At 40.3% G+C, this 19,101-nt stretch overlaps 1 protein-coding gene across 1 annotated transcript in view; it reads left to right on the top strand.

The window, feature by feature from the left end:
* The first annotated feature begins 3,839 nt into the window (after positions 1–3,839).
* Positions 3,840–19,101, top strand: part of SGK1 (serum/glucocorticoid regulated kinase 1) — a 116,543-nt gene continuing 101,281 nt past the window's right edge. The window contains exon 1 of the mRNA XM_067010845.1: positions 3,840–4,481. Within this exon, the coding sequence (XP_066866946.1) occupies positions 4,413–4,481 (69 nt within the window). The 5' untranslated portion in view covers positions 3,840–4,412. The remainder of the gene's footprint in view (positions 4,482–19,101) is intronic.

The following is a 19,101-nucleotide window of genomic DNA, read 5'->3' as shown; positions in this document are numbered from 1 at the left end:
CCCAGGTAAAAAGCAAGTAACAGAGAAATATAGGGAGGTGGCTTGAATTTTTAATCAGCTGCTACCGCTTCTCTTGAACTAAAAAACTAAATTTTGTAATTCTATCTAAAAATGTTTCAGGTAATAGAGATAAATAAAAGTCCAGTTTATTTGGTGATCTGGCTAAAACCATATCCCTGGAAAAATGTCAAATGCCTTAAATGTGAATTAAATATTATCATTAGATAGGATTTTGACGAGACAAATATAATTCTTTTTACTGGTTCGTTATTTTTCTCATAAGTATAATGACTTGACATTCAATAAGTAGTGCCAAATCAGTTAACACTGAAAATATTTTTTGACTTTTTTGCCCATTAGAAGAACATAGTTGATAAATACTGGCTCTATAAGGAAGCTGTATATCTATAAATTGCATGACTGTGTTTTGGATGTAGTGAGAATGGAAACCAACTGTAAGGATACAGCACTTTATCCTTACTTAGTCTCTTATCTACAAAAGGGTCAGCAATCCATAGCTACTGGCATCTTTTCTGCAAAATTCCATGAATCCATTCTGGTATTGATTCTTTGTGTGTACATAATCCTTTCTCTCAAAGAAAAATATCATGAACTGATATGCAGGGTTTGGCTCTTCTTTTGTAATTTTTCCTTTGATATATGCACGAATTAAATAAAAAGAAATCTAATTTGGTGAAACCAAAGAATTTTAATTAAAAGAAAAATTCTTTCATCTGTACAAAAACAACCCATAATTCCCAGTGGGCTCTCCTAATTCCTAATTTCATACATACATCACTACCATTGTGGCTGGAGTTTTAAGCAAATGATCAAGTCATCTGGGCCAAAGAGGAATGTAAAATATTTCTCATCATGTGGTCTATTTGTATCCTTTTCTCCTTAGGGACATTTGTCACTAGATAGATCTTCTGTTATTTATCATCTTTCGGTTTTCCAGGTTGTTAAAGAAAAAAAAAGAATCTGTGTTCCATTTAACAACTAAGTGTATGACACAAAAGCACTTTAATCTATGGAAAGATAAACTTTCTAAAAAGTATTACAGCAGTATATGTCTCTTGCTTTAGTAAGACCAAAACTGTAAAGTTATATGTTCTTTTACAAGGCCTTTTTATATAAAATTTTATACTTTTGCAGCAATATGGATGGACCTAGAGATTATCATACTAAGTGAAATAAGTAAGAAGGAGAAAGACAATATCATATGATATCACTTATATGTTAAATCTAAAAAAAAATTGATACAAATGTATTTATTTACAAAACAGAAACAGACTCACAGACATAGAAAATGAACTTATGGTTACCAAAGGAGAAAGGGGGGAGGGATAAATTGGGAGTTTGGGATTAACATACACACACTATTATATGTAAAATGGATAACCAACAAGGACCTACTGTATAGCACAGGAAACTATACTCAGTATCTTGTAATAACCTATAATGGAAAAGAATCTGAAAAAGAATATGTATATATATATATATATATATATATATATATATATATGTGTGTAGCTAAATCACTTTGCTGTAACTTGAAACTAACACAACATTGTAAATAAACTATATGTCAATACAATTTTTTTAAAATGATACTGACAATTGCCTTATGAGGTAGATGGGATGTATTTTGTTATTATTATTTTACAGATTAGGAAACTGAGGCTCAGTGAGTTGAAGGGACTTGTTCAAGGTCACACAGTTAGAGAAGGGAGGTTAGTAACCAGGTCTTCCAAATCGGCATAACCTCTTTCCATGTCATTTATATATTGGTAGTCAGTCCTACCTATTTACTTTATTTTATTATTTGCCTTACAGTTTAAACATTTTTCTTGGGAGGAAAAGCAAGTATACTACAAAAACGCAAATAGGGGATCAAAGGATTCTTTTTAACATGAGAGGTTTTTTTAATTAAAAAAGCTGTGCTGGGGACTTCCCTGGTGGGGCAATGGTTAAGAATCCACCCGCCAATTCAGGGGACACGGGTTCGAGCCCTGATCTGGGAAGATCCCACATGCCCCGGAGCAACAAAGCCCATGCACCACAGCTACTGAGGCCACGTGCCACAACTACTGAAGCCCGTGCATCTAGAGCCCATGCTCCACAACAAGAGAGGCCACCGCAATGAGAAGTCCGTGCACTGCAACGAAGAGTAGCCCCTGCTCACCGCAACTAGAGAAAGCCTGTGCACAGCAGCAAAGACCCAATGCAGCCAAGACCCAACGCAGCCAAAAAGAAAGAAAGAAAGAAAGAAAAATTTTAAAAGAAAATTCAATTATATATTTTTAAAAATTTCTCTTTGGGGAGTTCCCTGGTGGCCTAGTGGTTAGGATTCTGGGCTTTCACTTCTGTGGCCCTGGTTCAACCCCTGGTCAGGGAACTGAGATCACGCAAGCTGCCCGGCACAGCCAAAAAAAGAAAAGAAAAGAAAAAAAAAGAAATTCTCTTCGAACTACCAGAATTTTAACGAACTCTTCAGAAGAACCACAAAAAGCTATCGATGTTGGAGATTAAATAGTATAACCCCTTGCATCTTGGACAGCTTAACACATCTCTCTAAAATGAATAGTTTATTTTTCCTCAGTCATCATTTAGTTGTGCTGCATTTTCTTTTGGAAATCTCAAAGCATTTAGCTAACAAGATTTCATGGTTACTCCCCAAAAAACCTGATCCAGCTGTAAAGATTTATGTTCCCATTCAATGAAATCAGTGCATCTCTTCCCCAGTTAACCTGTATGTTTCTCCTCTTGCCACAGACTGTCATATAAATAAGTTAACAGTGTTAGGTGTATTGTTTTTAATGATCTGGCCATTTGTTTTATCAAGTAGACTTTGTGCCTTTCCTTTATTTATTAATTATATTCCTTCGTGGTGACATTGAAAAGGCCCTACCTCCTGGGGACACTTGCTGCTTTGGGATCCGATTTAATGGATATGTAGAATGACACAGCAAACCAGTGAATGACTAAATAAGTGAAGGAGTGGGTGAATGAATGAGTGATTGCCTCCATTTCATGGACGAGACACGGTCTGAGGGACGTGTGAGGTCAGGTGACATGCAGAAAGCCACACACTGAGGTCGTAGCAGTGCCCAGTCGACAGATGGCCAAGATTATTTTCTTTGCTCTATTTAGCTATCAACGGTTTAAAATCCTCATAAAATATCAACATGAAAAAGTAAAAATGGAAAAATAAGCCACACACAAATTACGTGGCTTTTTAAAATGAATGTAACGTGCAAAGAATAACATGAGTAAAAAGTAGAGTTGGGGGGATAGTTTTTCGCTTGATGGGGTATAGGTTATTCACTGTGAGTCCTTCCTCTCTGTCAAATGGATTCAGTAAGACTTTTGGGTAATGCTCTTTGTATTTTTTGCATAAAACACTCTGGATATATGCCCATTGTGTTCTTTTTAAGCAGACTTCTTTAGTGGAAAACACACACACACAATTACGTTCACGGTTGCCCACTGTAGTATGACAAGTACGAAGAGGACACTAGAAAGGTCCTACATAATGAGAGATCATCCATTGTTATATGTACACTTGCAGTTTATTTCATTTTTCTCCACATTTGGACAGATCAGGAATAAATTTGATTACGTTTCCACTGAGACCCTTCTTTCCTCAGGAATACATATCAACAGAATTTCAACGAGTATAAAATGAAAACCTTCTGCATTTTATATGAAAGTTTGATTTAAATGGTCCTAACAACAAAAAGAAAAGAAAAAAGCTATTAAAGTAACCCTCCCAAGGAGAGTCAACTGCTTTTCAGTGCTTCCTGCGCTGGTGCCTTCTCTCCATCGGCTGCTCAGATATTCGTGAATTGCTGCGCCTTCCAGCACTGCTTTCTCTCTCCCTCTGCTTTTGTGGCGCGGCTCTCCCTCCCTCCCTCTGGCTTCTGGTCTTTCTTACTCCTTCTCTCAGCTGCTTAACTACAGCCCCCACTGGAACTTGCACAATCAAAAACAGCTCTCCTCTCCAGCAGCCCCCAGAAGCGTATCACCTGGAAGCAGAGCGACTCGCCCAGTGCACCCGCCGCAGGGCGGCCAGGTAGCTGGGGCCGCGCAGAGGGTGCCCTTCTCCGGCTCCGCGGCAGCAGGAGCCTCTCCCCGGAATCCGCGGCATCCCGGGGTCCTGTAGCGGTGATGCCTGTGTTTCGGAGCAATGATGGAAAGAGAAGAGCCACTGCCGGCGACAACTGAGAGTGGGGAGAGGTTGCTGCAGTAGCCAGTGCTGCAGAATGTGTGAGTGAAAACCTGAGCCCTGCTAGATTCTCCATCACGCTCGGTCTTCGTCAACTATCTCCAGGAGGCACACCGGGAACCAGATGCATTGACCAGGCAGGTGCCACCCTGGATCTATAACTGTGAACTCCCCACTGTGGAAAATGGTAAACAAAGACATGAATGGATTCCCAGTCAAGAAATGCTCAGCCTTCCAATTTTTTAAGAAGCGGGTAAGGACAGGTTTTGTCTGTTTCTTTTGTTTTCTGCTCTTGTCTGAAATGCCTTTGATTGCTTGCTTGAGGTAAGCCTAAGGTTCAGCTGCAGAGCCCTGAACGGAAGCCGCGTGTCTGGTAGCAGTGGTCCAGCTAGGAAATATACCTGCCTTGATACAGATTTGTGGGTGGGGGCCCGGAGTTGCTTTGGGAGGAGGGGGTTGGGCTGAGATGTCTTAAGGAAGGTTTAGAGCTGGGAATGGGAATTTCTCAATCAAAGCCACAAGATTACAAGCACTTTCAAAGAGAATTGACCTGGGTAGAGTTATGGCTAGCAATTTAGTCAGGGACTAATTCAGTGGCGCACTCTTGCTCTCTGTTATCTTTGAAGGCTTCAACTTTTCCCACACCTTTCATTCACTCAGTGTCAAGTGCTGCATTATCGTCTTCCTGCCTCAGAAGCAGCAGCTTCTAGCGTTCCAAATCCGTCCAGCCAATAACTTGCTGAGTCTCTATCTATGGTAAAAATAGCAAAGGACTAGGATGACCTTTTACAGAAATGATGGAATCCAGCATTTTAAGTCCTCTATTTCAAGGATGCTTCAATTTTACTTGGTACAACTGCCTTTCTTTTTTGTGGGCAGTCTGAATTCAAGTGATAATATGGGGTTATGCTGCTGTATACTTTTATTTCTTGAATTCCTTGCTCTATTCAGAGAGTTAACATTACATTGCTTGTAAATGAGCAAAAACAATAAAATAAAATAAAGGGGGTGGAGGTTCTTTTTTGTGGGTTTCACAGTAAACTCAGTTCATTGTAATGGTCCCACTGGTGGTCTGCGTAAATCTGCAAATATATACACAAGTGGGAGGTAAGAAATGAATGATTGTTAAGCAACTGATGACTGACACTCTTATGGAGAGTTTCTTTAGCAACAGAAGCTTCCTCCAGTCCCCAGCTGCCCAGCTTGTTTAATACCCTGGGGCAATTCCGTCAAAATGGCTCTCTTCATTCATTCTTCTGTCCCTTCCTTCAGGTCTTTTCTGTGCTGCTCCTGAAACATTAGCCCTTCACTTAAACGAGCAGCAGCACACAGTGAATTATACACTGGGATGGACGACCTCCTACACCAAGTGGGCAAGCAGGGAAGGCAGGGCCGGGAACAGCGTGTCAGGCCAGGCCAGAGGGCTAACACAGGTTCCCACACGGCCATGACTGAATTCTCATCAGTAAAGCAAAATCTTCCCTAAAGTCCACGGATCAAAACATATGCATTAAAACCAAAGCAAAACCCACGCTGCCCTGGCCGCTGCTCCTGGAGCCCCAGCAGCAGGCAAGGTCTCCCACTAGAGGAGACTCAAGTTGATTTTTTTAAGGTTTTCTCTTATTTTCTTTGCTATCGAAATGTACTAAGAACAATATTAATTTACTGTCTAGTTTCTTTTTTGCCTAAGAGCATGATTTACCAATAGCCTTCAGTTGATGCCTCTGTAGACCTTGGATTTGACAAAGAACTAACCAGGGTACTGATGTCTAATCTGAGTACTTACCAAGAGAAAGAACTTTACACCAAGATATCCGACTGGCAGCTTCATCTGCCTTTGAACCTGGGTCTATCACTTGCTGGAGATAGGATCAGAAATCCGCCCTCCTGCTGTCCGTACTCTTCAAGGATGGAACTAAGCAGAATATGACTTTGTGTCAACTCAGGGATGGCCCTAAGAATAAAGTCCTTGATTCTTGTCCATACGTTCTCTTTTCTGAAAGTTCTTTTCAGTTTGGACCATAACTCTGCTTTAGGTTTCGCTTTTCAATTGTTTGTTTGTTTGTTTGGGATCTTTATTTACACAGCTAATATGTAAATAAATGTGTAAAACACTAAGGTAATATCCAGGAAATCTCTCCTCCTCCCTTCTCCAGAGGTAACTGTTGTTACTGTGTTGGTGTCTATCCTTTCCAGATCTTTTCTATGCATCTGCATATACATTTATATACTAGAATGCCTTTGTTCTTAGCTAAAAATAATCCATTTTTCTTATATTTTATTGTTGAAGTTCCACACATTTCTGCACATTTTATTTTTAACCTACTTAGACAGTCTTACAAAGTGAACCTTTGTGCCCACGTTAAACCATGAATAGATCTTGGGAAAAAAGCCATAGGTTTTTAGGGCTTACTAAAATCATGGAGGTTTGGACCCAAATTTTGATGGCAGAAAGCTTAAATAGTGTTTTCTATGCCTCTGAGACATTTCAAAAGGAGCGTAAGAAGTTACAAAAAGGGAAGGCCGAATGATCCACCCTATCATTCATTTAGGGTAGTAAGTGTAGCACCATTTACTGAGTGCTTACTGTGTTCTCGAAGTTATGGGTCAAGTGCTTTATGTGTGTTATAGCTCTTTAAATCCTCATAGTTACCCTATGAAGTAAGAAAGCTTATTAATGTGCAAAGGATGGCTTAAAAGAGATTAAACTGCCATCTCAAGATCACTTAGCTAAAAAGTAGCAGAGCCAAAATTCAAACTTTCTTTGACCCAAAGCCCATATTCTTAATCCAGACTTCCTAATTCAAATCATGCTCCTAGGGACTTCCCTCCCTGGTGGTCCAGTGGTGAAGACTCTGCCCTCCCATTGTAGGCGGCCCCCTGAGTTCAATCCCTGGTCAGGGAACTAGATCCCACATGCTGCAACTAAAAAAAAAAAAAAAGATCCCACATGCCTCAGCAAAGATCTTGCAGGTGGCAATGAAGATCCCTCGTGCCACAAATAAGACATGGCACAGCCAAACTAAATAAATAGTTAAAAACAAACAAACAAACAAAATTATGCTCCCACATTTTTTTTTCCATAACAATCTTTTCTTTCCCCAAATGAAATCTTTATGCCATTACCCAATTTATAAAACCTATGAAGGCAGCCAATCCTCAGCTGATTCTTGAAGCTCATTTCCAACCCTCAGTCATGACTGAGGCAGCTCTGGGAAACCTAGCTTCAAGGAACACAATCTGAAGAAAGACATTCCCGGTGCGAGTTTCCCCATATCCTTTGGATTGATGCTTTCCAGGCTCATGTCTTAAACGCTCAACTAAATCAGCTTTACTTGAGAATTGCTAAGCTAACCTCAGTAAGAGTTCTGCTTTCATTCTCTATGTGTTAATGGTAAGTTAACATTAGATGCCAATGGATTATGTTTTATTCTTAGAATCTCTGAAAAATTTGTTTAAGATGAATGCAAAAATGTCCTTATCAGCTTTATTGTTACAATCCTAGAGCTTTAAAAGTTAACATGTATGCTAAAGATAATCCATTTTCATGGATTTAAAGTTTTGTTCATGGTTCAGATTCTTGCATTATGACTCAGAAAACACCAACAAATGACGTTATCTTCAACTTGATAATTGGAAATTATCCCTAGCATTTTGGAAATATGCTAGGTATGTAAAAAGACTTCTATACATCTTTTGTAACATTTCAAAGGATAACTGACCAGTATGGAATTTTGGATTTGGAATGCACCTTAGAAATCCTTTCATTGACCTCCCTATTCTAAAGATGTAGAAACTGAGTGCTTGGCAGGTGAATCACTTACTCATATTAAAATGAGGTTAACCACCCCTCACAGGTAGGTTTTTCACTTCCAAATCAAGTGTGCTTTCCTCTTTATTATGCTCTCAATGTAGTTTAGTGCTTTATGCCTTATTCATTCATATTTTTTTTAGCAAATAGAGTAGGGACAAAATCCACCTCTTGTCTTCCTAGAGCTATCTGCCTCATGACCACCAACTTTGACAGGACACAATTCTTGTCAAACTTGTCTTGACTCAGTAAGTGATACTTTTATGCTTTTGAGCAATCCCTTGCGTTGTTCTTTACTAATGACATATTTTATAATAACTATCACTTATACAGCACTAATATCACTGACCACTGTTCTAAGAGGCTTTCGTATACTACATATTTAATTTCTCAAACATGAAAAGTCTAAGGGGGATATTATTGTTATCTCGATATCACAGATGAAGAAGGTGAGGTGGGCCGAGGAGGAGGAAATAGTCTTACATCATACAGGTAGTTCATGGCAGAGTTAGGGTTTGGGTCAAAGCATCTGGCTGCAGAGTCTGTATCCTTCACTGCTGTACATCCTGTCTGTGACATCAAACAATCCAGCGTGGTCAGAAGAGACATGAAGAGGTCTGATGGCCCTAGCTTCCTCCTTTCTCTAAAAATGATGGGGAGCAAAGCAAAGGGTTTCAGCCTGGTTATGATGTTTCCTCTAGCAGAGCTGACAGATGAAACGAACACCCCTGAAGTGGTTATTCTCCACCACTGTTCCATACACTGCATCCCTTTACATCTTATTTCCCTTTACTGTTCTATTATGTCTGCTTAAAGCAACTGAATTGGAATGATAACAAAGGTCCTTTTCTTAGGTGAAGCCCTTTACATCTTCTCCGGAGGCTAGAGTTTATTGAGTGTTTACTAAGGGTCAGGCCTTACTAGTGCAGCACTTTACTCATGTAATCGGCACAGTCATTCCATTATGCCCATTTCACAGCCAAGGAAACTGAGTCAGAGAAGTTAAGTAACTGGTCCAAGGTCATGGTGCTAGGAAGAGGTGTAGCCAGAATCCAAACTCAGGCAGTCAGCTTTAGCACCACCAGTATTTCCATTTGCCCCACTGGAGTGAATGGCTATGAGACTAACACCACTTCAGGGTTAGCTCTTCCCACCGGATCGGATCGTCTGTGAAGATGATCCAGAGAGGATTACTTTGCAGGGGGCCGGGGGGGCGGGGGGCGGTGGTCATAGCTGTGGAGAATTACATTTCCCACACGACTCCTCAGGACCGTAGAAGTCAGAAGTCTGCGTCAGATTTCTCCAAGATAAATTTGATCTTACTTCCTGGAACTATGGTGGAGATTCCAATGGCTTCTACTGTGCTGTCTTCAGAAGTAGGTAAAATCTGAGCCCTTTGAGTCCCTCCTGTGTGCACTCGACAGCACAGCACACAGCCCCAGTCACAGTGCACTGTAATCTTAGGGCCCGCCTGGATCTCCCACAGGGCAGAAAGGTTCTTAAGGACAGAGAACCCATTACCTTGTTCACTATATCCCCTACCAGTCAAACCATATTTGTTAAATGAATGTATGAATAAAATGAATAAATGAATCCTTATATTAACTGGTCCCTGATTCGTTGCCTTGTCCCCCTCCTCCACTTTCTTCTGTCTTGAGATTGTTGAATGGCTTAGGGATCTCATGTATTTTAGTTCTCTCTGTGTTTGAATATGAATTATATATAAATGAAGACTTTGAAAAATAACTTAAATCTGATTCAGAGACGTCTTGTCACTACCCTTAGCAGCTGGCAGGGAAACTTGAACTCAGATCATTTAATGAACAATGACCACACCATAACTTCTTTTCTGTAATGCTTTTCCTGTCAGGACAAACAAGACAGACGTAGTCATGATTCACTAATCTCTTTTGATTTTATATTAATATAAATCACTGACTTCAACACTATACATTATGCATTATGTATTCTCCCACCTAGAATCCTTAAAATATTTTCCCAGTTATTGTTTTTCCTCATTTTTCAATGTGACCTTAGGAGCTACTGAGTGTGAAGAAAAGTTTGAACTCAAGAGGGCTTTTCTGCTTTGACCAGTGAGTCTTAGAGGGTTTGGACTGGAGCAGGGACTGGCTAGGTTTGGTTGTGCTGGGGGATTGCTCTTCTGTACCATAGAACGTAGGTAAGGAGTATCAGGTATTTGTCACCCCAGCAGCTCTCAAGAGCCCATGAAGGACTTCCCTGGTGGCGCAGTGGTTAAGAACCCGCCTGCCAATGCAGGGGACACAGGTTCGAGCCCTCCCACACGCCGCGGAGCAACTAAGCCCGTGAGCCACAACTACTGAACCTGATCCCACGAGCCACAACTACTGAGCCCGTGTGCCACATCTACTGAGCCTGAGCCCACAAGCCATAACTACTGAGACCGTGTGCCACAACTACTGAAGCTCGTGCACCACAACGAAAAGTAGACCCCTCTCGCCACAACTAGAGAAAGCCCACGCACAGCAATGAAGACCCAATGCAACTAAAAATAAAAATAATAAATACTTTTTTTAAAAAAGAAAGAAGGGCAGTTGCAACCACCTCCCCGGGTCCTTGGTCTAAGGGCAGGTGGACCCAGCAATTGGCCAGGTTCCTCTGGCAGCCTGCACAGTGAGCTGGCAAATTTTTAAAGCTTCTTTGTGGGAGGAAGAGGGGAAGGAGGCAGGAGGAGGACAATGGGGAGAGCAGACAGCCAAGCGAACTGGGTGCTGCCTCAGCTTCCTTCCGCAGCAGCTCTGGCGTCTGCAGAAGGATTACTATTAGAGTCTGTTTTCTCTCACACCTATTTCTTTGCAGCATTCTAAAATGATTTCATAAGTATTTACATCAAAGGGAAATGAAAATCAGGGCTGTAACTAGGACGGTAGGAGACTCTTCCCCTTGGTGGTTCAAGATGCCAAAATATTACTCTAATTGCCTTCCAGAGCCTGCTGTGACATTTTTCTGGGAAGAGTCCGCTGAGCTATTTTTATAGGATTGGGGTCACCTTGGTCTCTTTTTTCCTCCTAGGTCAGGGCATTCACCCAAAATGCCATTTGTTTGGGGAATGACTGGTCCTAAGGTTCTTTTCTTTTACTCTTCTCTCTTCCTCTTCTTCCTCCTTTTCTTTTTCTTCTTCTTTTCTCTTTTTTTTTTTCCTCTCTCGACCCCTCTCCCTCTCTTTCTCTCCTGTCTCTGGAGGATAAGTGCACATCAAGGCCAAAGAGAGAAAAGCCTGACATGAAATACCCCTAGATTCATCTTCCATGGAGAACAGAGAACCCATGTTCTTCTAACCCAATGCCTTCAGGAATATCTTGCCATCTCCAAGGCTGTTAGAGTGAAATCGGCCAGTATGGAAGATCCTAACAGCTCCAAGATTTTAGTTTCTAAAAATAGCAAGGTGAAAAGGGCCCGAAGGGGCTTCCCTGGTGGCGCAGTGATTGAGAGTCCGCCTGACGATGCAGGGGACACGGGTTCGAACCCTGCTCTGGGAGGATCCCACATTCCGCGGAGCAACTGGGCCCGTGAGCCACAGCTACTGAGCCTGCGCGTCTGGAGCCTGTGCTCCGCAAGAAGAGAGGCCGCGATAGTGAGAGGCCTGCGCACCGCGTTGAAGAGTGGTCCCCGCTCGCCGCAACTAGAGAAAGCCCACGCACAGAAACGAAGGCCCAACACAGACAAAAATAAATAAATAAATAATCTTTAAAAAAAGAAAAATGGGAGGAACCACATAGTATGCTACTATGTATCTAAGAACAAATAAATACATTATATTTTTTTAAAATAAAAAATAAAATAAAATATACCAAAAAGGAAAAAAAATCAAAGTTAATTCATAAGTAAAAATATCTATTTTCAATGTTTTTAGTCACAAACATCGTCTTTTCTATAGAATGCTCTTTCTGAAAATTGACTGAATTTCCTTTGAACCCTGAATCTTTCTAGATCTGTGATAATTTGGGTTATACTGTAGAAAAAAAAAGTGTAAGAAAGAAAACTCTGAGTATATAGCTTCTAGAGTAGTTAAAAAGATTCAAGGAAAGCTAAGCAGCAAAACAATGGAGAGGTAGTGTAAAAATAAAGACATTAAAAATCAACAATATATAACAATAAAAATGTTATATATATAACATATATCAATAATATATGTTATGTATGTATAACATATATCAATAATATATGTTTAATGGATCGATAAAAACAATAAAAGGGCTTGGGGAGAAGGTGTAATTGTAATAACAAAACTCAGTTAAACAGAGACAGTATTGATAAAGAGAGAGATTAAGAATTAAAAAAAATTTTGGTGTGTTTTCCACTGCTTTCAATAGTGCCATCTGGCATAGCAACACATAAAAGTGAAGAACTAGAACCCAAGGCCTTAATGAATTAAAATACTTTAACGCAGGTAGTGAAGTGCTGTTTTTGTTTGTTCAGGCTTGGTAGAAACTAGATTTGAGCACTGAACTCTAAACTGTGTTCTATTTTGATGACTAGTTTGGCATTTTTATGTTGCTAGATGTAAATAACTTTTTAAATATCCTTGTAACAAGTTGATGGGCTTGATATATGAATACCCATATCTTGTACATCAATTTTACTGTGATTAACCAGAAAACCTGAATGAATATATTAGTAGTTTACTGAAGAATATGTTTAATGGGATTATAAAGCTTAAGGAGTTAAGAGATATCAAAGACATCTATGGCACTTAATTCATGGAGGTAGATTATAAAATTTCTAATTTATCTCTTGGTGAGAAGTAAAATAAGCTTCCAGAAGCTATCTTTGATTTTCATGGGGAAATAGAGTTTGCATTAGTTTCTTAAGGCTGCCGTAACAAAGTTCCGTGAACTGAGTGGCTTAAACAATAGAAATGTATTGCCTCACTGTTCTGGAAGCTTGAAGCTTCAGAAGAAGGAGTCAGCAGAGTTGGTTCCTCCTGAAGGCTCTGATCCAGGCCTCTCTTCTGGGCTTGTAGATGGCCATCTTCTCTTTATGTCTTCCCTCCACATGTATCTGTCCAAACTTTCCTTTCTTTTAAGGACACTAGTAAGTTGAACTAGGGACAACCTTATTTTAACTTGGTTGCTTCTGTTAAGACTTTATCTCCAAATAAGTTCACATTCTGAGGCTCTATGGTTAGGACTTCAATATAATAATTTGGGGGGGACACAGTTCAACCCATAACAGAAGTTTTTCCTTATCATTGAAACTTCAGTTATATCTGAAATGGAGGAATATCCCAATAGGATGGGCTCTAAGGTATAATTTTTTACTTCGTTAAAATTATTTGTAAATTCTAGTAAGCAAAATATTGCAGAAAATCTATAACACTGGAGAGTATCAGGTGAGACAGAGAGGTTTGGCACACAAGAATATGTTTTTTAAAAGATGGTGAGGACTTCCCTGGTGGTGCAGTGGTTAAGAATCTGCTTGCCAATGCAGGGGACATGAGTTCGATCCCTGGTCCGGGAAGATCCCACATGTCACGGAGCAACTAAGCCTATGTGCCACAACTACTGAGCCCACGTGCTGCAACTACTGAAGCCCATGCACCTAGAACCTGTGCTCTGCAGCAAGAGAAGCCACCGCAGTGAGAAGCCTGCGCACCACAAAGACCCAGTGCAGCCAAAAAAAAAAAAAAAAGAAACGATGGTGATGTGTTAGAAGTGAGAATAGTAACTGGGAAAAAAGTGCTGCTAAATGTTATGTAATAAAGCTTGAGGAGCTATATGGCTGATAAGATGTCTAATACAGCATCAAAAACTTACAACTAGGGCTTCCCTGGTGGCGCAGTGGTTGAGAGTCCACCTGCCGATGCAGGGGATACGGGTTCATGCCCCGGTCCGGGAAGATCCCACATGCCGCAGAGCGGCTAGGCCCGTGAGCCATGGCTGCTGAGCCTGCGTGTCTGGAGCCTGTGCTCCGCAACGGGAGAAGTCACAACAGTGAGAGGCCCGCGTACTGAAAAAAAAAAAAAAAAACTTACAACTAATGATGTATCAATATCAGTTCATTAATTGTAACGAATGTACTATACTAATGTAAGATGTTAATAATAGGGGAAATTGGGTATAGGAATATGGGAGCTCTCCATACCATCACCTGTTTTTCTGTAAATCTAAAACTATTCTAAAAAATGAAGTTCATTAAAAAATTTAAAAGGCAAAAAAAAAAAAAAGCTTACAACTAAGTAATAACAATCTGTAAATGAATTTGTCCAAAGAACATCAATATAATTGCTTTCTCTTCCAACCACTTAACCTCAAAGATTAAATGTTACATAGTCAGAACCAAAACCTGGCACTTACTGTATACAGGGCCTTGCTTATCAGCTTTGGCAAAGCAGTATCTAATTTATTTGTCTATTAGTCAGCTTCTACGTAAAAGGGCCCACACCTTCTCACCTTGCCTAATAAGATGGTGAGCCCGTTGCTAATAATTAGTCTTCCAGGCCAAAATGAACACATTAAATCAGGCATTTGAGAGTAACCCTTCAGACCTAATCTCAATTAGATGGAATTTTTTTAATCTGGTATCTTGACAGTTATCTCTTGTATTATGTATTTTATTCTTTTCCAAAAATCAGAAAATTTCTAACAATGCCTTTCTTCCTAAAGTCATTATCTTTCAAACAATAGGTTCAGAATGTGTTGAAAAGCCTCCTTTTTTTTTTTTATAGTATCATCAGCAGCAGCCAACATGAATTGAGCACGTATATGTGTTAGGCATTATGGTAGGGATGCAGATATAAGAAATTATATTTTCCTTTAACAAGGACCTACTACATAGCACAGGGAACAATACTCAATATCTTGTAATAATCTATAAGGAAAAAGAATCTGAAAAATAATGTTTGTGTGTGTATGTGTATATATAAACTGAATCACTTTGCTGTACGTCTAAAGCTAACACAACATTGTAAACCAACTATACTTCAATTTTTAAAAAAAAGACATTATATTTTCCTTTAGTCTCCCCATCTTACCCCATCCCCAAGAACTTGGATCACATCTCCCTGTTATATATATACTCTTTATAGCACCTTGTACTTTTTTTCGTGACACCTGTACATCTGTAATCACATATTGGTGTAGCTATTTAATTAATGTCCTTTACATTAATTAATATCCTCCTGGATTATGACTTCTATGAGGGCAGGGACCTTCTCTCTCTTTTGCTTCCAGTTATACCCTCATGGCTTGGCACCTGGAGGGTTATCAATACATCCTATTGAAACAAATAAAAAGATAGGATATTATGAAATTCTGATTATGGGGGAGAGGAGAGAGGAGTTAATCTTAAAACCCACATTGAAATGAAAAGTCCCTTACATTTTATTCTGCTTTGTTTTAAACGGAGGCATATATGAAGACTCCATGTCTGACACATTTGTATTCTAAATGACATCTCTTTGGAAGCTGTTTTCTTTTCTATCATTTACTGTTCCCTGTGAAGAGATCCACATAATAAATTGTCCTTATAATTTAGCAGTAGGCTAAAGATTTTTCTTCTCTGAAAGAAATCACACTTAGCATGATATAATCCCACAGGTTTGCCTCAGTTGCCAGGAAACTCAAAGCTAAATTTAAAGGTAAATTTCAGTTGAACAAATTAGACAAATCTTTAGAAATGATTTCTCAGTTGTTGAATTTGGTTTTGAGCTTGTGTTTGTATTTTAACTCTCTTGTTATATGTATCTCATTGTAATCTGCCTCAGATGGTCTTAAAAGTAAGATAGATGGTATATAATATAAATAAAAAAGCAGAAAGGACTTATCAGGGACAAGTTCCAAATATTAAAAGTGGCTAAAGATTACACAAATGCATCACTATGGTGATACACAGCACGCACAGAAGAAATGTATTTCTAAACTATGAAGTGCTTCTCTGCTAGCTTTTCTTCTTGAAAATGCTGCTTGCCTCAGACCTACTGAAATTAACCACTGGACAACAGTGGCTAATTTTATTGCTTAAAGATCATTTCTCAAAAGATATCTGCATGGCCAGTAAACTCACACTTTTATTGAGTTATTTAGATGCTTCCAGACGCTTAGGAATTAGTGAACATAATTAATTTATCTTCTATAGATACTTCTCCCTAGAGCAACTGCAGAGGTCCAGCTTCATTACCAAAATGATATTTCATTTACCCAAGATCTCATTAAATCAAATGACACCAAATTACTCTGCTTCCTTAGCTATACGTGCACAAAGCACTGAGGAAAGAACAGATACCCAAACCCGTGGGTCCAACGTGTAATCAGTTATTAATGACATTCGATCTGAATTTAATGCCAGGTTTTCCTTTCTAATCTGTCTTGCATTGCCAACCAAGACTTGATATGAGCTTGAAATTCTAAATCAGGACGCCTTGTAACTCATGAACACTCAGATGACCTTTAAAATTCTTTTTTGGCCCCCTTTCATGAAAATATTTCTTGTTAAAGGCTCAAAAGCTTATATTGCAATGGATTTTCATCCCTCTGTTTGAACTCTAAGATCAAGCTTTTGGTATTTCTCTTGTGTGGACACTTATGCATCATCTCAACGTTCCCTTTCTCGGCGTGCCTCCAGGTGGATCACTCTCCCATGAAAATCCCTGTGGCACAGCACTGGCCAGGCTCTTCTCCTACCTCTGGGCTATTTCTTAGTCTCCTTTCAGGCTCCTCCTCTCCATCGTAGGGGTATATGGGAGTGGCTCAGGCTGAGTGGTTGGCTAACTCGCCTGTCTCCCTTTCTCACCGTCTCTTTCTCTTTTCTCTCTCCCCCTGGTTCTCTATTTTTCTCACTTTCCCATGCACCCTCCCTCCTCTCCCCTTCCTCCTCTTGCAGCACACAAATTTATTCATTCCTGTGCTTTAAATACAATCCATATATCTTTCTTAAATTTATCAGTTCTCGGGACTTCCCTGGTGGCACAGTGGTTAAGAACCAGCCTGCCAATCCAGGGGACATGGGTTCAAGCCCTGGTCTGGGAAGGTCCCACATGCCGTGGAGCAACTAAGCCTGTGCACCACAACTACTGAAGCCCGTGCACCTAGAGCCCATGCTCCGCAACAAGAGAAGCCACCGCAATGAGAAGCTCACGCACCACAAAGAAGAGTAGCCCCCACTCTCCACAACTAGAGAAAGCTCGCCAGCAGCAACGAAGACCCAACACAGCCAAAACTAAATTAATTAATTTTTTAAAAATGATCAGTTCTCTATAAATGTCCGATTCCTATTCCCACTTGCCTACTTAATATTCCCATTCAAATGTCTCACAGACACCATGAATTAATCATGCCCCAAAATTAAACTCTTGATTTTCCTTCCTATCTAATTTTACTCCTTCCCCGATTTTCCCCAGCGCAGGAACTGAAATTGCCATTGACTAATTCATTAGAGCCAGAAACCTAAACATTATTCCTCTTTCTTTTAACATCAATGCAATAAATTCATCAGCACATCCTACTGAGTGTACCTCTAGAACAGATTTTAGTGTATTTTTTTTTTTTTTTTTTTTTTTTTTTTTTATGGTACGCGGGCCTCTCACTGTTGTGGCCTCTCCCGTTGCGGAGCACAGGCTCTGGACGTGCAGGCTCAGCATGGCTCATGGGCCCAGCCGCTGCACGGCATGTGGGATCTTCCCGGACCCGGGCACGAACCCGTGTCTCCTGCATTGGCAGGCGGATTCTCAACCACTGCGCCACCAGGGAAGCCCGCAGATTTTGTTTTTACCTCTTTATCTCCAGGGCCTTGGTGCAAGCCACGCCCACCACCCTATCTTATGAATTCTTTAATAAAGTCTTTACTCTCGTCTCTAAATCTACTCTTCCCCGCCTTTCACCTCCTTGACTGTCCCCTGAAGAAATCACAGCACTTTAGTCAGATTATAGTAGTGAGATTTTCTTGAGGAAAAAAGGCAATGAAAGAGAACAGAACTTCCCCAGAGTCTTACAGAGAAGTGACAAACTTCACATTAAAAGCTGGGCTCCTTCTTTGTGGCAATAAACTCTTTTACCCTCTCAGATATCTCCTGTTGTGGATTAGTTTTCTCCTTTTCTTGATTTACTTTAGGTTTTTGAATTAAAAAAGCATTTTATTTTGTGAAGAACTGAGGTATTTGGACCCTCTTGAGAATAGCGGATACTGATCTGCTTTATTTCTTTTATTTATTTATTTTTTTTGTGTGTGGTACGCGGGCCTCTCACTGTTGTGGCCTCTCCCGTTGCGGAGCACAGGCTCCGGACGCGCAGGCTCAGCGGCCACGGCTCACGGGCCCAGCCGCTCCGCGGCATGTGGGATCTTCCCGGACCGGGGCACGAACCCATGTCCCCTGCATCGGCAGGCGGATTCTCAACCACTGCGCCGCCAAGGAAGCCCTGCTTTAGTTTAAATTACATTATTCATCTCCACCTACCTCAGGGCAAAAGAAAGTCATAGGGATTAGAAAAGCTACCAGAGGCTCCAAAACCCTGTGGGAAGGAACTGGCCTGAGTCTTCCTCTGAAACTAGAATAAACAGACATATCCAAACACTGAGTATTTCCAAACTGGAAATCTTTTTTCCATATTGGAAATCTTTGTTAAGTGGTTTATGAAACAGAAGCGTAAAATAATGTTAGGGACCATATTATATTTTTTATGGGTTTTACTGTAGTGTCAAGTGACCACTTTGGATAGTTTTCAAAGTCCTCCATAATCTGGACACATTCAGCATCCTTTATACCTTATACCCTACACTCCCTAGCATAACTCTTCTCCTTTATTATCTCAGGAACTGGGCCTCCGTCTTGTCATTCTTACCATTCTTCCACCTGAAAAGTTCTTTTGCCCGCCCCTCACCCTTACCCTACTCTTTGCTAAATTCTACACATTTTTTCCAGAGTCAGCTGTAATTCCATGTGACCCACGACACTTAACCAGCTGCTAGGAATTGTACGGGTTGCTTTCTTCAAATGCCTCTTCAACTCTTAGTAAACACTGACTTATAATAATTACCCTTTTCTGATTGATTATAATATACGAACACAAGTAGCATTTTCATAGCACTT

This window comes from Kogia breviceps, chromosome 13 (assembly GCF_026419965.1).
Source record: "Kogia breviceps isolate mKogBre1 chromosome 13, mKogBre1 haplotype 1, whole genome shotgun sequence".
NCBI classification, from domain to species: Eukaryota; Metazoa; Chordata; class Mammalia; order Artiodactyla; family Physeteridae; genus Kogia; species Kogia breviceps.
Note: the sequence above shows the minus strand (reverse complement) of the source record. Positions and strands in the feature narration are given on the sequence as shown.